At 46.0% G+C, this 20761-nt stretch overlaps 1 protein-coding gene across 3 annotated transcripts in view; it reads right to left on the reverse strand.

The window, feature by feature from the left end:
* The window catches only part of UBR1 (ubiquitin protein ligase E3 component n-recognin 1), a 361652-nt gene that overhangs the window by 212697 nt on the left and 128194 nt on the right, over positions 1-20761 (reverse strand). For all 3 annotated transcript variants that reach the window (XM_073577633.1, XM_073577632.1, XM_073577631.1), the window contains exons 11-12: positions 15824-15922; positions 14031-14188 (exon numbers count right to left, since the gene is read on the reverse strand). In XM_073577633.1, coding sequence (XP_073433734.1) covers positions 14031-14188; positions 15824-15922 — 257 coding nt within the window. The remainder of the gene's footprint in view (positions 1-14030; positions 14189-15823; positions 15923-20761) is intronic.

Raw genomic sequence — 20761 nt, forward strand, 5'->3', positions numbered from 1 at the left:
GAGAAAGCAGTAAGAAGGAGAAAAATGGCTAAAAGACAAAAAACTTAAACCAACAAAAGACACAACTAAGGGTGGGTGCAGTGTCCATGATAAAGATTTTACGGCGAGTACCCAATATCCTTCTCTTTATTGCTTCATTTGGGGACTCAGCCATGGGACATCCTAAACCAGACCCTAGGGTGGTAAGAAACAGATAGTCAAGAGTTTAAGACGAGTTCAAGGCTCCAAGCTGAACCTTCCTGCTCAGGACGACATCAACTAATAGGTGTTAACTCTGTAGAACCTGGAAAAGGTATGGCCCAAACACCAAGTGGCGGCCTTGCAGAGCTGCAATACAACTTCATGGCGGGTGGTTGTGCACCTTTAGAGAGCTAAGAGACCAGTCAGAATCCAAGCCTGACTGCAGAAAAGTCAGGAGGAAGGGAAGAGAAAAGGACAGTGACGCGACCGGATCAGTCTCACACCATTGAAAAAAAGGCTTTCCAAGTGCAATGGTATATGAGGAAGGAAGACCATTTTCTCGCTTTGATAATAGTTCGAATGAGTTGAACCCTGAGGCTTTCAAGACAGCGGCTTTAAACAGCCAGGCAGTTAAACTGAGAGACTGAATTTTGGTGGAAGAGGGGAACCTGGGAAAAGGTCTGGATTATACAGGAGCCTCCAGGTGATGTGTGAGAAGATTGATTATCGCCACATACCAAGTTGTGTGTGTGTGTGTGTGTGTGTGTGTGTGTGTGTGTGTGTGTGTGTGTGTGTGTGTATAGGCTAATCCAGGGATGTGATAGACTTATGCCAGTGTGGAAGAAGCGTTAGCTGAAGAGGACAGGTGTTAAACTGAGCAAATGTAACTGCATTCAATGCTGACACCATCCTGATCAACACTTTCATGCAGTGCCAGAGAGCAAGGGGAAGGCTCTCAGAGTCTGAACCTTGAGAAGACAGACAAACCTTTATTTTGGGAACAAAGACCCTTGAACGAACGATTTTGAAATCCATACCTAGGAAAAATATGCCTTGGGCCATGATCACAGGCTACGTTGATCTGTTGTTGATCCAGCTGGGACAAGGTGAAGACACTCTTAACAGTCTTGGTAATGTTGTGCCTTGATAACAAAGTCATTCAGATAAGGAATGGATATAATCACTCTAGTGCAGAGTATAGCCATGACTGCAGCTATAATCTCTATAATGACCCAAGGAGCGGTGGCTAGGTAAAAAGGAAGGGCTGTAAACTGGCAATGGAAGTCCTGAAGCGTGAACCGGAGGAATCTCTGGTGACCTGGAAAGATGAATGTAGGTAAGCATCCAGGATGTCTACCAAGCAAAGGATTATATAGACGCCCTCTCAGTAGAGATTCCATCCTCAAGGGGCGGAGCAGACAATACAATAGACGGATCTATCCTTCAGAGATTCCAGGTGGGGGTGGCCAGTCATGCAGAGGAGAACCTATTGGATCTGGTTCAGGAAGACCTGTGCTGTTGACTGCTGGGACACCAGGAAGGCATCGGATAGAAAGAGGGCTTTCCCCTTCACCCATGACAGCACACCTGAGAGGGATCCGCCCTGCCAGGACAGGAACCTACTGAGACATAAGGGGCAGCACCTCTCCCCCGCTTCAGTTGGGTTCCTGTCCTGGAAGGAATCCCACTGTGGCGGTGCCTGTCATGGGCGAAGAAAGAAGAAAAAATAAAAGAAAGAAAGGAACCCAGGCTCGTCCCCGGTCCCCGCTTACCTGTAGCGCCGGCCGTCGGGTCCTGGAAGCACAGTCCCCGATGTTCCACTGGGCTCGTGTGGGCGCGCCGCCCTCCCCTCGCGCACGCCGCATCTCGATCCCCGTGGCAGGGGAGAGACGCTGGCTCTTTCCAACCGTTGACGTCAGCGGCGCTATGGATTCTGGGTGCACCAGCTGACGTCAGCACAGGGCGACTGTCATGGCGCCGGGTGCGACGCCGGCTGGCTTTTTTTAAGCGGTTGGCCAGCGGTCGCAGGGGGAGGGAAGGAGACACCACTGGGAGGCTGCATATAACCAGGGACCAGCGGCATAGGAGACTGTGGAAAATGGAGTCGGAGCAGACGAGATCGCTGTCTCTGCCTCCCTCACAGCCCTCAGGCAAGCATGGAAGCTGCTCAAGTAGCAGCCACCCCAGCCGCAGATCAGGAGAATCCCCAAGGTCCAGAGAGCACAGGTCACGTGCTCCAACGCAGCCTCCAAGTCAGATACCCTTGATTACGGGTGGTGAGTGATCTTCGTGAATGCTAGCATTTATGTTAATAGGGAATCTCTGTTGTATGCTTTACCCTATAGGAAAGGCCCAAAAAAGCAGGAAGCAAAAAGAACAATAGGGACTGTGCTATATGTAAAACTCCCCTAGCAAGAGACTGGCAGAAAGATCTCTGTGCCTCTTGCATTCAGCGGACCATGGCGGAGGAAGCGCCTAGTTTCGCAGCCAATTTGATATCAGTCCTCAGGTCAGAAATGGAGGGTTCAATTAAGACCCTATTGAAAAAAAGGGAAGAAAAGTAGGAAGAATCCCCCTAGCTCTCACTCAGATACCTCATCAGCCTCGTCTCAGGCGGAACAGACATCCTCCTCAGACAGTGACACGGGGGGTAAGCCATGTTTCCCTGTAGAATACACAGATGCTCTCCTAAAAGGCCATTCGAACCACAATGGGCCTACAGGAAGAAAGGGCAGCCAAAACCCTAGAGGATCTCATGTTTGGGGGGCTTCAAGAGACGAAAAAACGGACCTTTCCAGTGAACGAGAAGATCCAGGCGCTTATTGAGAGAGAGTGGAGGAAACCCGAAAAATATGGGGCCCTTCCGTCCAACTCTAAGAGACGATACCCCTTTGAGCACAAGGATGCAGAGATATGGGACAAAGTCCCAAAACTAGATGCAGCAGTATCCAGGTCTTCCAAAAAGTCAGCCTTGCCCTTGGAAGACTCAGGGGTTCTTAGAGACCCGCTGGACAAAAAGGCAGACTCATATTTGAGGCATGTGTGGGAAGCGACAGCAGGACTAAAGCCGGCGATAGCAGGCACCTGCACGGCACGCTCCCTCATAATCTGGGTGCAGCAGTTAGAAGAGAAGCTGGCATCAAAGTTACCAAGAGAGAAAATTTTAGCAGATATGTATCTCTTGCACGGGGCAGCAGCTTTTTGGCAGATACCTCGGCAGACTGAGGTTGACAGCTAGGGCAGCATGACTATCAAATGCTGCCAGACGCGCGTTATGGCTTAAGGGCTGCCCGGGTGACCTACAGTCTAAAGCCAAATTGTGCTCTCTCCCCAGCAATGGTCGGTTCTTATTCGGCAAGAACTTGGACGATATCCTGGAGAAAGCAAGCGATAGGAAAAAAGGCTTCCACAGGTTCCCGATGGAACAGAGGAGACAGCCCTTTCGGTGGGAAGGAAGGGGGTTCTATTCACCCCTTTTTCTGATAAAAAAAACAAAAAAAAAAAAACGGATCATTCAGGACGATTATAACTCTCAGACGGCTCAATCGATGGATAAGAAACCAGACCTTCTAGATGGAGTCAGTAGCTACGGCAGTGAAGCTACTACATCAAGATTGTTTTAAGGCCGTAGTCGACTTAAAGGATGCATATTATCACATCCCTATCCATCCAGATAACCAAAAATACTTGAGGGTAGCGCTTTACATCCAAGGCATACTGAGGCATTTCCAGTTCAAAGCTCTTCCATTTGGCATAACCATAGCCCCGAGAGTTTTCACCAAGGTCATAGCGGAGGTGACAGCCTTTCTCCGAATTCACGATACGGTCATACCACCATACTTCGACAATTTCCTTATAGTGAGCAGCTCAGAGGACCACTGCACGGCACAGTTGAGCCGGGTGACCGACACCTTGCAAGAATTAGGGTGGATAATCCCAAAAAAAAACCAAAAACAAACAGACCTTCCTGGGATTTATACTGGATTCAGAAAGGCAGCCGTGTCTGCTCCCAGAGTCCAAAATAGAGAAGGTACAGAATCTGGCCTTGGCGGCCCGAAACCAACCATGTATGACATTAAGAAGGGTACTAGGTACCCTAACGTCCTGTATTCCAGCGGTCAGGTGGGCTCAATTTCACACCCGACAACTCCAGGGGGAGATACCAGCACAAAGATCGCTAAGAGGGCGCTTAGAAGGAAAGCTGGAGCTTTCCGTAAAAACCAGAGACTCAACTGGTGGCTGGACGGTACAAATCTGACCTCAGGAATACCGTGGGACAGACAGACAAATGTGATTTTAACAGATGCAAGCTCCTCGGGGTGGGGGGCACACCTAAGGGGCCTCATAGGCCAGGGCTCCTGGACACCTCAAGAAATGGAGGCATCTTCCAACCTAAGAACTGTGGGCAGTGAACAAGGCCCTAAATCACTTCATTCCGCTACTCCAGGGTCGCAATGTACGCATCGTGTCAGACAACAGGGTAACAGTGGCATACATCAACCACCAAGGAGGGACAAGATCATACTCCCTAATGAAAGCTGCGAGCGACATTCTGAGCAGAGGAACACCTACACTCCTTGACAGCCTTACACATAAAAGGGGCAGGAACCAGAGGCAGATTTTCTTAGTCGCAATACCCTGAGGCAAGGAGAAGGACCGATTTAGCGCCCAATTTTTCATAAAATAACGCAGCTTTGGGGGAAAACAGTAATAGACCTCTTTGCCAACAAGTACAACAGGCAAACAAAGGTTTTGCTCTCTAAACCCGAGGGAAAATCCATGGGCAGTGGACTCATTGCACATCCAGTGGAACTTCAGACTAGCTTATGCGTTCCCCCCCCCCCCCCCCCCAGTGGCTCTGATCCCAACAGTTGTCAAAAAGATCAGAAACGATCAAGCCAGGGTGATTCTAATAGCCCCGGTTTGGCTGAAAAGGCCCTGGTTTTCTCTACTACAAAGAATGTCCCTCTCCGATCCATGGGTTCTGCCAGAAATCCCAGACCTACTAGCTCAAGGCCCAATATTCCACACTCAGGTCAAAGGATTCCATCTGACGGCGTGGAATTTGAAAGGTCGCTTTTAATGGATAGAGGGTTCTCCCCCGGGTTGGTGGCCACCCTGCTAAAGAGTCGGAAACCAGTGAACCGTATGAGCCGTTACACCAGCTACCCCTAAAGTTTCTGACCTTAAAGACGATCATTTTAGTGGCCCTTACATCAGCCCGCAGAATAAGCGACTTACAGGCTCTCTCGGTAAAACCACCTTATACACAAGTTTTTCAGGATAGGGTGGTGTTAAGAACAGACCCCGCTTATCTGCCTAAGGTAGCATCAGATTTCCATCGGGGTCAGAAGATTATCCTCCCACCCTTCTGCAAGAATCCAAAAAATTTTGGGGAGGAAAAATTCCATAGTTTGGATGTTAAGAGAGCTCTAGTAGAATACATATCTCACTAGCCAGTGGAGGAGGTCTTAGTCCCTATTCGGTAGCTTTACAGGGTGCCAGGAAAGGCTATGGGATTTCAAAAGGGACTATTGCTAGATGGATTAGGAAGGCCATTAGTGTAGCCTATTCAGCTAGTGGTATCCCGATTCCTGACGGCATCAAGGCTCATTCCACCAGAGCCGTGGCGACCTCCTGGGCTGAAAAGGCAGAGGTATCAATTGAACAGATTAGTAAGGCGGCTACCTGGGCCTCACCTTCCACCTTCTTTAAGCACTACAGATTAAATCTATCCTCCTCTGCCGACTTAACCTTTGGTAGAAGGGTGCTGCAAGTGGTGGTCCCTCCCTAAGGTGTTTCGAAGTCTCCAAAAAGCTCTCAGGTGTGCGGTCATGGGTGAAGGGAAAACCACCATGGTTACTTACCGGTAGCCGTTTTTTCCGGAACCCATGACAGCACCCGTATATTCCCCCCCCCTTTTCACCGTATGGGTGTTCAGTGTTAGTAGGTTGCTTTTGAGTGATGTGGTGTTGGATTATCAGGATCTCCTGGCAGGTGGCAATGGTATAAGGTATGTCTTTCCTCCCTGCACACATCTCGCGATGGTGGGTGAGCGTGCCATGGATAGAAGGCAAGGATCAGTCTGGTTGTCCCTTTACCCGGAAGCCCCAAACACTCTTGATGTGTTATGAAGGAGGTGGTGACAGGGTACTGCCTGGCAGACATGAGAGTGTACAATAAGGATCAGACCACACTGCTCACTTGGTCTCTAGGTGGGTTGACAGGGTGACCAATTACACCCAGTTGCCTGTAGTCATGGACTGTATTTGAAAGGAACAAGGGAAAAAAAAATGATTAAAATAAAATAAAAAAAGTAGACCGGTATGATTGCAGACCAGTGTCTGCCTCGCTTCCAGTTGGTGGATGCAGCCTGCTGGAGCAGAGTTAGCCTTTTTTCTGGTGTCAGCCTCCTACACCCATGGTTTCCCGTTTCCCCCAATGAGGCGATCAATAAATAATTTTATCATGTCCATGGTTACAATTTCAGTCTGGAATGATAATTCACTCGCTTTCAGACTGCTTGAGATGCAGTTTGCTCAAAATGATTTTTGTTCTCTTCTCTCTTCTGGTAGTGTTTGCTCCAGGTAATTTAAGATGAATGAGAGGTCTGGGTCTATCAAGAGTAGAGTTGAGCGAATTTATTTGGATTCCCGCTTAGGCTGGTTTCACACTTGCATCCGCATGCGTCGTTTTAACGCTGCGCCAAATGCAACTTGTTGCATTTTGTTCTGGTTGGCGGGCACGTCAAAACGACGCATGCTGATGCGTCAGTAAACCTGCATGGCCTGCGTATCCAATGTTAAAAATAGGTACGCAGGACGCATGCAGACGTAGGTGGATCTGAAGGAAGAGGTGTGGCAGTGGGCAGGGCTTAATGGAGGAAGAAAGAAGGAAGTAGGCTGCCATCTGCAGCACTACACAATGCAAGTGTGAAGCTAGTCTTATTCGGCAAGCTATAGCCCTTATCAAATAAGCTACAGCAAGAACCCGGATACATGGAGCGTGTCAGCTGATCAGCGCCGCAGCTGCATGTGTCGCAGCTGGGTCTCAGAACATGGAGAGCCCAACACACAGGCTCTCCATACATGTGCTGTGACTGACCCAGCCGCAACACATGTAGCTGCGGTGCAGATCAGCTGGAACGCTCCATGTATACGGGTTCCCGCTGTAGCAAGGCGAACAAATTTGCTTAACTCTAATACTACCATCTTCACTTGATTTGTGAACAGCTTCTATCTATAGTGAACTTATTTCCTGTTTTCCTCCTTTTCTACAGCTCATTTTCTCTGCTCTACCCAAGACTTTACCTGCTTTCTCCCCTATTGATACTGTGGAGATGTGTACAACCACTGCTCTTGTTATTGCTAATACTGATGGAAAAGTCCGCAAGAGCTGTCAGAATTGAGCATGAGTTCTGACAGATTTGTAACTTTTTTTGCAGATCATTCAGAGTGACAAGAGGACTTGTTAGAAGCTCTTCAGCAGCAAAATTATATAAAAAGGTCTAGTGAAAAAATTAATTTCCTATAATTCTGCTGTAACTACAATGCAAAATGCTTTACTTACCGGTAACTGTTTTTTGGAGCCCATGACAGCACCATGAGAGAGGGGATCCACCCTTCAGGGACATGAAACCTACAGACATAAAAAGACGGCGCCTCTCTCCCGCATCAGTTGGATTACAGAGCATGAGAGGACCTCCCAGTTTAGTAGCAATATGTACACATTATTTCGTATCCAAATAATTTTCCACACGCGACTATGCTAAAGCAACAAGAAGTGCTCACCCACACCTGAAGGGAGGGAATATAACGGTGCCTTCGTGGGATCCAAAAAACAGTTACCGATAAGTAACTAAGCATTTATTCAGTCTCCCATGACAGCACCACGAGACGTAAGGAAATTAGAGGGACCACCGCCTGAAGAACCCTCCTCCTAAATGTGAGATAGGAGGAAGTACCCATAGCAATTCTATAATGTTTGAAAAAGAGGAGGGAGAAGACCATATCTCCTCAAATCGACACTTCCAATCTCTCAGCCCAGGACGCTGCCACATGAGCCTTCAGACCCTCATGGAACTGCCACATCACTCATTGTATAGGCCAGATAAATTGCTTCCCTAATCCACCTAGCTAAGGTGCTCTTGGAAATGCCAAGTCCCTTCCTAACTCCCTGAAAGGAAACAAAGTTCTTTGTTCCAGGGGTCAGTCATTGAAATATAACTAACTAGGCACATCCTAACGTCTAGCAAATGGAGCTTCTCCTTTTGATTTAAGAGGTTGGCACAGAAGGAAGGAAGAACAATCTCCTGCAGTCTGTGGAACTTAGAGGCTACTTTTGGTAAATACAAGGGTTCCGGCTTTAAAATAATCCCATCTTCCTTAAACTGCGTATATGGTGGCTGTCTAAACAGGACCTGGATGTCACTAACCCTATGGGCTGATGTCAGTGCAACCAAAAGGGCAGTTGTGAGAGAAAGAATTTTTTTATTGGGGCTACCTCAAAGGGTTCAAATGGAGATTCCATCAATGCAGTTAGTTCCAAGTTCAAGTCCCAAGGCATCAACTTCTGCCCAAGGATGGGCCTAGACCTAGATGATACTCTAATAAACCTGGCTATCCAATAATTGCCTGCTAGATCACAATTATACAGGGCCCCTAGTGCCGACACCTGGAATTTGAGGGCATTTGTAGCTAGACCCATCTCTAGGAACTCCAACACTTGACCCATCTAAAGCTTTCCTCCAATCTCCGCCCCCGATACGGACAGAAACTTACTCCAGGTTCTGGCAAATATTTTTGTAGTGGATGCTTATCCACTTTTAAGTAAAAGTGTTTCACCAAGCTATGACAAAACCCTTTTACTCTTAACAGCACCCTCTCAAATTCCACACCATCAGATGTAAATTGGTGACATACATCTTAAGCCAGGAAAATCACAGCCTCTTGGGCCAAAAAGGGGCAATTAGAATAACACATGCCCTGTCATCTCATATCTTCCTAAATACTAATGGAATCTGGGCTATCAGAGGAAAAGTATATGGCAGCTTGAAATCCCAAGGAATCAAGAGAGCACCTACCACATGTGGACCTTCTCTGGGGTTTAGAGAACAGAACCAACGCACTCTTCTGTTCTCTCTGTTGGCAAATAGATCTATGTACGGACACCCTCACATCCACGTAATTTGGTTTAAGACAGGAATTCAATACCCATTCTCCCTGCCTGAGCTTGTTGCAGCTTAGGAAAATCAACACAGATGTTTTCCTCTTCTGTGCAGGGAGGTTAATAGCAGATGAGTCTTGGCCATCAAAAAAATATGATTCGCCACCTCCATCAAAGAACTGGACTGGATTCTGCCCTGGTGGTTGAAGTAGGCCACAGTTACCTGGCTGTTGGAAAGCACTCCGACATGTTAACCCTGTAAGAACATAAGGAGCAGTCTTATTGCTAACTCTACTGCCAACAACTCCTTTAGGTTAGACGAACCAGCCAGCTTGCTATGTGTTCAAACCCCTTAGACCTACACCTCTCCCAAAGGAGCTCCTCAACCCGTGGGGCTAGCATCTGTAGTGACAATCCGGGAGATATGGTTTACCCAGGGAACCCCTTTGGACAAGTTTGACAATCAACCACCAATGCAGGAACTGTATCGTAGAGGGGGACAGAGAATTTCCTTTCTAAGTACTCTCCAAGCTGACGGTCGTTATGTAAGACATCTCTCTTTAAGACCCTAGCATGGAATTGGGCGCAGCAAACAGCTGGAATACAAGTAGTGAGTGAGCCTAGAAGGAACATCACCCCCCTAAGGATCATAGATGGATTGTCACTGCCTTCAGAACCTGACTCCGAATACAGTCTACTTTAGACCCCAGTAAAGCGACATTCCTGAATCTCAGAGTCCAACACAAGATCCAGGAACTCCTTCAACTTTAGGGGCACCAAACGTGACTTTATGGTATTCACAAGCCACCCCAACTCTTCTAGTGTGGACATCACCCCTTTCAACTTAGTGCAGCGCCGGACCGAACTACCTACAATTAAAAAAAGTCATCTAGATAGGGGACCACCAAGACATCCTGCTCACGGTGATGGGCCATGACCTCGGATCACTATGGTAAAGATCCGTGGAACAATGGCAAGACCAAAAGAGGGCTCTAAACTGGAAATGTTTTACCGCACCCTCAGTGAAACCACCACCCTAAGGAACTGCTGGTGATCTGCATGTATAGGTATGTGGTAGAATACACCTTTAAGACAACACAACCATGAAGCAACCTTTGAAGAGCAACTTTATTGCCGACTTCACAGACTCCATCAAAAAATGGACGCACTACCAAGAATTTATTCAGACCTTTCAGATTAATAAATGTCCAAAAGGAACCATCCCCTTTTTTTTTATATATATATCAGGAAGAGAGGGGAGTAGAACCCCCTAACTTTCTGACACAGGAACTTCTACCAAGACTGCCTTGTGCCATAGTTGCTAGACTTTACTCTAGAGCCTGTTCTGCTTGTGAAGAATGAATGGGAGTTACCATAAACCTGTCCTGACATATTACCAAGAACTCAAATTTTAATCCCACACTGATGTTATGTATCCAAAATCTCAGACCAGGCCGGGTAGAAGTCCGAAAGCCTCCACACCACCTGGGTCGGCAGTTATAGGGGCGGTTTCCTGCGATCCCAGGAGGAACCAAACATGTAACCTCTACCTTTCTTTCTTATCTTCCCATCTACTTTTATGTCTAGATGACCTTCTATGATTGAACCTCTTTCTGTTGAAGGAACGTCCGTAGGAAGGACCCGACAGGGTAGGGAACTACTTTTTACTATCCCCCGCTTTCTCCAAGGAGTTCGCACAACACTTGCCCGATCAAGTGTTCTCCTTCACAGGAGATAACAGCAAAGCTTTGATCTGGCCTGGATGTCACCCAGCCAACATTTTAGCCACAAGGCCCTTCATGCTGCATTAGAGAGGGCCGCAGCCCTTGCGGACAGCCTGACCCGAGTCCGCCGACACGTCAGACAAATGCTGCAGCTTCCTGGATCATGGGAGGAGAAGACAGGATACTATCCATGGAAACCCAGTCCTTCAGTTGCATTTCCATCTGGTCCAACGAGACCAATAAAGACCTGGATGTACAGGTGGCAGCCACCGCCAACCTAAGGGACCCCATTGACATCTCCCAAGTGCCATTTAGAAAAGGCATCAGCTTTCCCATCTAGCAGGTCCTTTAAATTTCCCATGTCCTCAAATGGTAGAGAGGCTTTCTTGGATGCCTTAGCGACCGCTGCATCAGGCTTTGGGGCTTTTTCCCATGAGGATGAGGCAGATTCTTCAAACAGGTTCTTTTGAAGGCTGGAGGTAGGAAGCCTATTCCTCTCTGGTCTCTTCCATTCACACAAAAGAAGATAACAGATTTTATCATTCAGTGGAAAAGATCTGCGAGTCCTCTGATCCAAACCCCCCGAACATCACATCCTGCATGGACTTCAGGCTGGGGCTCTACAATCCCCATTGTATTACTGACGGCCTTAACCAGCTTGTTCACCCGGTCGACCAAGAAGCAAGAACGGCTTGACCAGGCTCCGATGATGTCGAAGCAGAGGAGGCCGACAATTTCCCCTGAGCCACTACCACTATCCTATATGAAGAAAAACACCGTTTGCACTCCTAGAGTAGGTGCCCAAGTAGGTTCCCACACCATATATAAGGAGAAACGTAAACTAGACACTCAACTTATAAAATTTTTGTATTTTTAATGCAGCCAAAATAATATAAACGTTTCAGCCACAATCGGCCTTCCTCAGTAAAAGGCTGTAAACGCCTAGTCACACAGCTAGATCGCTGATTTTGTCATGCCACAGCAATCTCGCCAGCGAGATCGCTGTGTGACGGGGATCAGCGACCGGCCCCCCTGCCGGTTATCACTGATAGTCCTCGATCGGCCTGGGCCATTTTTCGATCGCTTGTCTCCCGCTGGCCAGCACGCATCGCTGCGTGTGGCAGCGAAAGACCAGAGACGCTGGTTTCTAATGTAAATATCAGGTATCCAGGAGCCGCGGCTCCTGGATACACGCTGTTTACATTGGAAACCGGCATACAGGTATCTAAGAGCCGCGCGACTCCTGGATATCGGCTGTTTACCTTGGAAACCAGCGTGTACGCGGGTTTCCAAGGTAAACAGCAGGTATCCAAGAGCCGTGGCTCCTGGATACCCGATGTTTACATTAGAAACCAGCGTTGCTGGTCCTGATCGCTGGAGGGGCTGTCTTGTGACAGCTCACCAGCGATCAGCCTAACGACGTCCCAGCGATCCCATCATGTCGGATCGTTGGTGGGATCGCTGGGACATCGTTGTGTAACGGGGCCTTAAAGCAGAAAGTGAGTCCTTGGTAGGAGATGGTAAATAGATAAGTGGTGACACGTATCACCTTATGAATTGGATAGTGTGGGATCCAGCCGGTATAACCTGTGTATCTGGATGTCCCAGTGGTGTGGCGAGCCGGCTTCATCAGGCAGTGACGCGGTATCCACCGCTAGTCACCAGTCACCTTCTGCCTAGCAGACACCTTCCTGGGAAAGGGATCTCCCTCAAACTGGAAGCAGAGTCTGGGGTCTCTTCCGCTACCATCTGGTGAATGCACGGTAGTCCTAGCCTTTTTTCATAAGAATCTGGTAGCAGGGCTCTGCAAAATGCACACTCCTTGTGCTTGGCCTTATAGGTACATATCTTCCCCCAACAGAAATTTGAGAGACGGGAAGACTACATCACCGAGCAAACTTTAACAAAGATCACTTACCAGTCACGTGTAACTGAATGGTACCAGAATATGCGGGGGACCTCTCAGCTGAAGGATCTTCCTTAGGGGCTAGAAACTCATCTAGTCTGCTGGAACTCCTATGACTGTATTTTCTCTCCCACCGACCACCTCCTGCGTCACTACGCGTCGTCGCTGGGTCACTCTTACATGCGGCTTCTCAGTGCGCTGCTGCATCATAGGTGAGTACTGTGCCTGCACCTGCTGTTCTGGCGTCTCCATGTCCTAGTCAGATTACTAGTCTGGAATCACATGGTACTTGCCATGGTGCCTCATCTCCCAGACCGCTGGCTGTGCCCCTGCACCCCAGTATCTGCATCTCCAGCTGGCCAAAGCCACCACCCTCATGGCCCGACCAGTGCCACCTGGCATCCCAAATGCACTGCCCCCCCCCCGGACTTACATCCGCAGCAACACCGGTGTCCGAGAGGTCGCACCCTGGCTGCGTCAGAGCGCGCCTGGCCACGTCACCAAGGCTGCAACTCTGGCCGGGTCACAAGGGGCAAACCCCGGCCGCATCCAAGCACGCCGGCCACCACCACCCTGGCCCGCCAGAGACATCCCCAATGCGTACCCGAAACGCAGCACCAGAGGACACACCCCACTGCAGCCTGGTGTACTAACCTGCATCTCGACGCCAAACCATCATCAAGCCAGCCTCCTTCAGCTCACAAGTGCAGTCCCCCTGGACCCACTGTGGCGCTTCCAGGGCACCGTACCGGACGAGGCAGGGGACCCCTGCTGCCTGAGCCGACTGGCCAGACCTGGCAATATCTTCGATCTTCTACAGGCATGGCTGAAGAGGTTCACCTGTCAGGGACGGGAAACCAACTGATGCAGGAGAGAGGCGCCGCCCTTTTAAGTCTGTCGGTTTCCTGTCCCTGAAAGGCGGATCCCCTCTCTAATGGTGCTGTCATGGGAGACTGAATAAAAGATTACTTTTCCTGCCCTAGATTACTGAATGGCGCCTGATATAAAAACTTGCATGTCTGCACAATATCACCAGAGAAGACTGATTTCAGGTTAGAAGCTAGCAGAACTATGAATGCAGCTGTGGATAATAAATTGCCTTAATACAGGCTACAACTTAGAATAAGGCCAGAATAAGCAATGCAGTGCATCAACAAAACCACAAAAATGTCCATGTAAATTACAAAATGCTTCTCAAGAGTGGACGGAAATGACTCAATGTACTTTTTCCAACCTAAAAAAATAATAGGCAAGTGACTGATATAAAGACCTACTTGAAGTCGAAGATTATGGCGTACACTCTGCAGAATCTATCCTGCCTGTAACCCTGAAAATTAAACTTATTTTCTGGATCTAGATACTCGGGAAGGACTTCCAACAGGGTCTCAGTGATGACTTTGATAACATTTTGTTCTTCAATGAGCATTCGAGCCTGGAAGAAAATATCTTGTTGTAAGGCTGGTTATTTCTTCCACTATTCTACTAAGGATTTGTCTGGGTCAGGAGACATTAGGGAGTTAGGAGTTGACCCTTTGCCATTACTCAGAAAACAGACAACAGAACATTACACAAAGGACAAACATCCATGATTTACACAAAAAGTAGAGTGTGTAAATCGATGCGTGTCCCAGTCCACTGGCCACAACAGTATTCAGTGGTCTCCGCACAGGAGTGAGTGCAACGCCTCTTCCCTGACAATACTGGCTCCTTTCATTAGCGAGCCTGGCATGTTGTCAAATGTATGTCATGCCACAACGATGATGACACGCCAGGCTGGCAAAGCAATAGAAAAGATGTGAAATTCAGCTGGTAAAGACTATATCCCCACTACTGTGCAGAGGCCACAGAAAACTGTTGTAGCCAGTTGAATGGCATCTACAAGTAAATGCGCATCAACTCTTAACAGGTCCATGTGGTGAGGAGCAGTGGGGACAAAAAAAAAAAAAAAGTAAATTTTATTTAATAATTATTAATAATTCCTTTGTAGAAAAGAGGCTGTCCACTACTTGCAAATCCCTATGTGAATAACGTAGTAAACAAGATACTCAACTCCCAAACCAGTGCAGTTCTAGTGATGTGGGCTCTGAGCATCGCAGGGCTCTCATGACATTAGCGGCAGGGCTCACGTGACTGGTGGGCTGCCGTGCGCCTACTTGCTTCATCCAAACCTCAAACAGATGTAGCGAGAGTGAAGCTGCCATTGATTGCTGTGCTACACGAGCACTGGAACAAGGCCGGTACAGGAGGAAAGTATTTGTTATTTTTAAAAAAGTGGACTAATCAATTTAAAGAGGGGTTGTCAATGTAGTGGTCAAACCTTTAACTCTGCTATTGCAGACAAACTCAATAACTAAGTCTACAATACCAGACATGGCCTAAAAATTAAGAATAGGGATGTATAAGAAGAGGGGGGAAAAAAAACAAAAACAAAAAAAAAACAGACAGCAGATTGACTTTTCTGAATATAGTAACTTAAGGCTACTTTTACTCTTACCGCATTTTTTGCGGCCTGTATCGCTGCAATTTTTATGGGCCGCTGCAATAACAGGCCACAAAAAAGCTTGTGGATCGCCATTATTATTTTTCTTATACTAAAGAAATAGTATTGGGAAAAAAAAACCCGGCATTCCGCAAAACCGGAAGTCATGGTGCGCCACAAAAGCAAAAACTTCCGTTTGCAAGCTCGATCTTTTATCCCGGCTGCAAATATGGCCCCCACAGCCGTACGGCACCCCATGGAATTTTTGAGGACAGATCTTGCGGCCCCAAAGGAATCTATTGGGGCTGCAAAATCGGCCTGTAATAACACGGTAAGAGTAAAAGCAGCCTTAGTAAGTAGCTTTACGGATTCTGCATGTTAGGTATAAGTCAATAAGCGATTCAGATTTTTTGTAATATCCACAAAAAGATATTTACCACAAAATACATATGCAGTGCCATGCTGAGACTTTACTAACACAGATTACTATTAAAATACAAGCAGATCTGCACTTTATCTACTTATCTGTAGGGGGGGGGAAAAAAAAAAAAAAAAAAAAAAAAGTTATAAATGGCTGCACCTACATACCAGGGTGGGAACAGTGAACACCTGCACCGAAAATGCTGTGACTGAGATGTTTCTGTCTCGGTCATCATCCATGTATTCCTTCTGCACTTTCTTATAGCACTAAAAAAAAAAAAAAAAAAAATAGAAATATTACATCTTGACTGTTCCTTCCAAGGGAGTACTGAAATAGAAAGTCCCGTATCAGTGTAATACATTTTCTAATTGATTTGCAACAATTTTAAGAAAAAAAAAAAAAAAAAACCCTGTCATTTATTTCCTTTAACCCCTTTCCGACATCGGGTGTAATAGTATCAGATGTCAGACATCCTCTCCCTTTGATGAGGGCTTTGGCGGTGAGCCCACATCTTTTCTGGCACATGTCAGCTGATTTGAACAGCTGACATGTGCCTCTAACAGCAGCGGCTGGAATTGGGATCCACCAGAGGCTGTTAATTTGTTAAATGCCGCTGAAACTCTGACAGCGTCATTTAACACGCCATTCTGGCAATTGCCCTGGAAATCTCGCCCATTGGTGACCTCCATCACGTGATCGCAGGTCACTGATGGGTTGACAACCAGAACTCTCCTGAAATCCTCTATGGTTGTCACTACTGGATTGCTATGAGCGCCCACCCGGTGGTCGGCGCTCATAGCAAGGTCAGCAGTTCTGCTACATACAGGCGATCTGATAATCGACTGCATGTAGCAGAGCCGATCAGGTTATGGCAGCTTCTAGTCTCCCATGGAGACTATTGAAGTATGCAAAAAAAAAAAAATAAATTTATAGATATAGATATCCTGACTGCTAAACGGCATAACGAGAGAAAAAAAAAAAAAAGTCAAAAACGCCAGAATTACATTTTGTGGTCTCAGCAATTCTGCATTAAAATGCAATAATGGGTGATCAAAAGACAGTATCTGCACCAAAATATTACAACCGTAAGATTGGTGCGCAAAAAATAAACCCTCAACCAACCAGATTTCAAGAAAAATGGAGACGCTATGGGAAAATTGTTATTTTTTGTTTTTTTTTTTAAACAAACTTTGGATTTTTTTTCATCACCTAGATAAGAAAGAACCTAGGCATAGTTGGGGTCTATGAACACGTAATGACCTGGAGAATCACAATGGCAGGTTAGTTTTAACTTTTAGTGAACATTGAACATTAAAAAAAAAAAAAAAAATTGTGGAATTGCACTTTTTGCAATTTCACCCCACTTGGAATTTTTTCCCCGGTTTCCAGTATATGATATGGTAAAACTAATGGTGCTGTTCAAAAGTAAAACTTGTCCTGCAGAAAAACCCTCACATGGCCATATTGACTGAAAAATAAAAAAGTTACGGCTCTGGGAAGAAGGTGAGCAAAAAAAGAACACGCAAAACCAAAAATACCTCCGGTCATGAAGTCAAGGATTTTTATGACAATATACAGTGGGTATGGAAAGTATTCAGACCTCTTTAATTTTTTCACTTTGTTTTATTGCAGCCATTTGGTAAATTCAAAAAAGTTTAATTTTTTTCCTCATTAAATGAAAAAACAGAAGTAGAAATTTTTGCAAATTTATTAAAAAAGAAAAACTGAAATATCAGTCAAAAATATTCAGACCCTTTGCTCATTATTGAGAACCACCCTTTTGAGCTAGTACAGCCATGAGACTTCTTGGGAATGATGCAACAAGTTTTTCTCACCTGGATTTGGGGATCCTCTGCCTTTCTTCCTTGCAGATCCTCTCCAGTTCTGTCATATTGGATGGTGAACGTTTGTGGACAGCCATTTTCAGGTCTCTCCAGAGATGCTCAATTGGGTTTAGGTCAGGGCTCTGGCTGGGCCAGTTAATAATGGTCACAGAGCTGTTCCAAAGCCACTCCTTTGTTATTTTAGCTGTGTGCTTAAGGTCATTGTTATGTTGGAAGGTGAACCTTCGGCCAAGTCTGAGGTCCAAAGAACTCCGGAAGACGTTTTCATCCAGGATCTCTGTACTTGGCTGCATTCAGGTTTCCTTCAATAGCAAACAGTCGTCCTGTCCCTGCAGCTGAAAAACACCCCCATAGCATGATGCTGCGACCACCATGTTTCACTGTTGGGATTGTATTGTATTGGGCAGGTGGTGAGCAGTGCCTGGTATCTCCACACATACTGCTTAGAATTATCACCAAAAAGGTATATCTTCGTTTCATCAGACCAGAGAATCTCATTTCTCATATCGAGAGTCCTTCATGTGTTTTCTAGCAAACTCTATGCAGGCTTTCATAGGTCTTGCACTGAGGAGAAGATAGGACCGTTGGCACAACCCTATAGTATTTTGTGGTGCACAAGTAGGATCCCAATCCGCGACTTGTAATATACATTAACTTGGCACACACTTGTGAATTCTGATGCAGAAAGGTGATTTTTAATAAAGTACAGTACATACATAAGTTTCGGTCTATGACCTTCATCAATGTACTGTGGATTAGAATATAAAAGTGAAATAAATATAAAAATGACAAAAAAAGTATATACAAAACAACTGGGTAGATAAACCAGAATATATCAGACAAATGCAGAGACATCAAGTCCATTAAAGCACATGTATACCTATTTAATATACTGCGTAAACAGAAGAAACAATGGTGGAGACCAAGATCTGCAGATAAGGAGAAACACATACCAAGGCTGTACTGTGTGCTCAGGACACTAAAGGCCCCGTCTCACTAAGCGACTTACCAGCGATCCCGACACCGATATCAAGGTGTCAGGATCGCTAGTAAGTCGCTATGTGATCGCTGGTGAGCTGTAACACAGACAGTTTCACCAGCGATCAGCACAGCGATGCTGAGCGCCCGGCATCGCTGGCCATCCTGTAAAAAATAGAATCAAAATAAAAAATATAGTTATTCTCACCATCCGACGTCGCGTTCAGTCATCCCGCCTCTCTCCACGCTCCGGTCCCAGTGATCCTTTGCATGAATGACCGCGAGATGTCACGGTCGCGCGGGATAACAAAGTCTCGCGGTCATTCGTGCAAAGGATCACTGGGACCGGAGCGTGGAGAGAGGCGGGATGACTGAACGGGACGTCGGAAGGTGAGAATAACTATTTTTTACACCTAATCGCTGGTCTCCCGCTGTCACACACAGCGATGCGTGCTGGCCAGCGGGAGACCAGCGACCAAAGAAACGTCCAGAGGTTTCTTGCAGCGATCAGCGATACCGGCAGGGGGGCTGCTCGCTGATCGCTGTCACACACAGCGATCTCGCTGGTGAGATCGCTGTTACGTCACAAAAGTTGTGACTCAGCAGCGATCTCGCTACCGAGATCGCTTAGTGAGACGGGGCCTTTAGGCATGAATAGAAAAAATCCTAAGGGGAAAAGGAGTAATTGTAGTCTCTAGGACAAACACGTGGTGAGACTGTGTATAAACGTTTCTGAGTAACATACCGATAGGTGAGGAGGCACAGGAAGCCGTCTCTCTATAAAGGGGGAATATAATTAGGGCTGTGGAGTCGGAGTCGTGGAGTCGGAGTTAGTTTTGGTTGGAGTCGGAGTCGGTAGAAATGTACCGACTCCAGCTTTAAAAAAAAAAAATGTATTAATATTTCATAATTGAACTTTCATATGAATTTTATAAATGTTACTCAAATATATATGTTCTATCAAACTATGAACAACAGTGATAAGCAGTTCTGCTGGAGATAGAGACATTTCTTACTTCTTGTGTGTCACTGTTCTCCACTGCCCTTATCTAATCTTATACTTGGTTAACCTCATGCTGCCCCAACCCCCCTACTTACAATGTATGAAACTGAAAGTGAAAATGTGTTGCAAATTCTTAGTAGTTAAGCTCCTCCTCTAGACTAGATTATACTAGGTGTGCGTCTTCCAAGCATCTCACAGCTGCCTGCTACTCAGAAGAGGAAGACTGTAACAAGTATTATCCTTTCAACAAACTTTGCATCAGTTAACTGAGTACATGAGGAATAATAACAGTATTACTGACCACTATATCAGTTGTACGATCTGGCAATAATTTTGTACAATTGTTTTTAGGAAAAACAATTGTCATTTGGATTGTGAATGCAGAATTAAAAACCTGAGAATGTCAAAGACGCATCACATTAAATCAGCTGTATTTGAACATTTCACCATCACTCAAGATAGACATAATGTTTTCTGTCAGTGTATGACAAATGATCCAGACGAAAACAAATGCTGTGAAGCCAAGATGAGTGCATATTCAGGCAAAGATAAAAATGCTCCTACCAGAGCTTCTAATCTAAAGAGACATTTACAGCGCTTTCATCCAGAAGTACTGAAAGCAGTGGATGAGAAAGACTGCATCCAAACCAATGAACCAGTGCCCAGCTCTTCCAGCCAAACAAAGGAGCAGAGAACTTTGCAGCCATCAGTTGCAAGATATTTTGTCAGTGACAAAGACATTAGATACATTTAAAAATCATAGAGCTTGTTGTAAAGGATAGTGTGCCTATTTCATTATTTTCACGACCAGCTTTTATGTGTCTGAATGGGGAAATGGCCCGCAAGCTTGGTGTTTCTCTGGAGAGAGAGAGTATTAGAAAATTAGTAATCTAAGAAGCTTTTAAACAAAAAGAAGAACTTAAAAAAACTCAAGGGACGCTTTCTGTTTCTTAAAACGGATGCCTGCACACGTTACAGAGTGAACTATTTTGCCATCAATGTCCGATTTGTTTGTGACAAAAATGAAATAGTTACCAAGACATTGGCAGTATAAGACACCAAAGCTCACCACACCAGTGAGTTTCTCCAGGTCTTGGTGGAAAAGGTTCTGCAAGATTATTAACTTAAAAAAGAGCAAGTTCTTTCTGTCGTAACTGACAATGCTTCAAATATGATAAGTACTATTAAGCTAATGAATGAGAGTAATGATGGTGACCAGCAGCTAGAAGAACATTCTGGGTCCACAGACACAGAAATGTTTGAAATAGAGGAACACAGTA

This window comes from Dendrobates tinctorius, unplaced genomic scaffold (assembly GCF_039654945.1).
Source record: "Dendrobates tinctorius isolate UK_male_01 unplaced genomic scaffold, ASM3965494v1 ptg000057l, whole genome shotgun sequence".
In the NCBI taxonomy this organism is placed as follows: domain Eukaryota; kingdom Metazoa; phylum Chordata; class Amphibia; order Anura; family Dendrobatidae; genus Dendrobates; species Dendrobates tinctorius.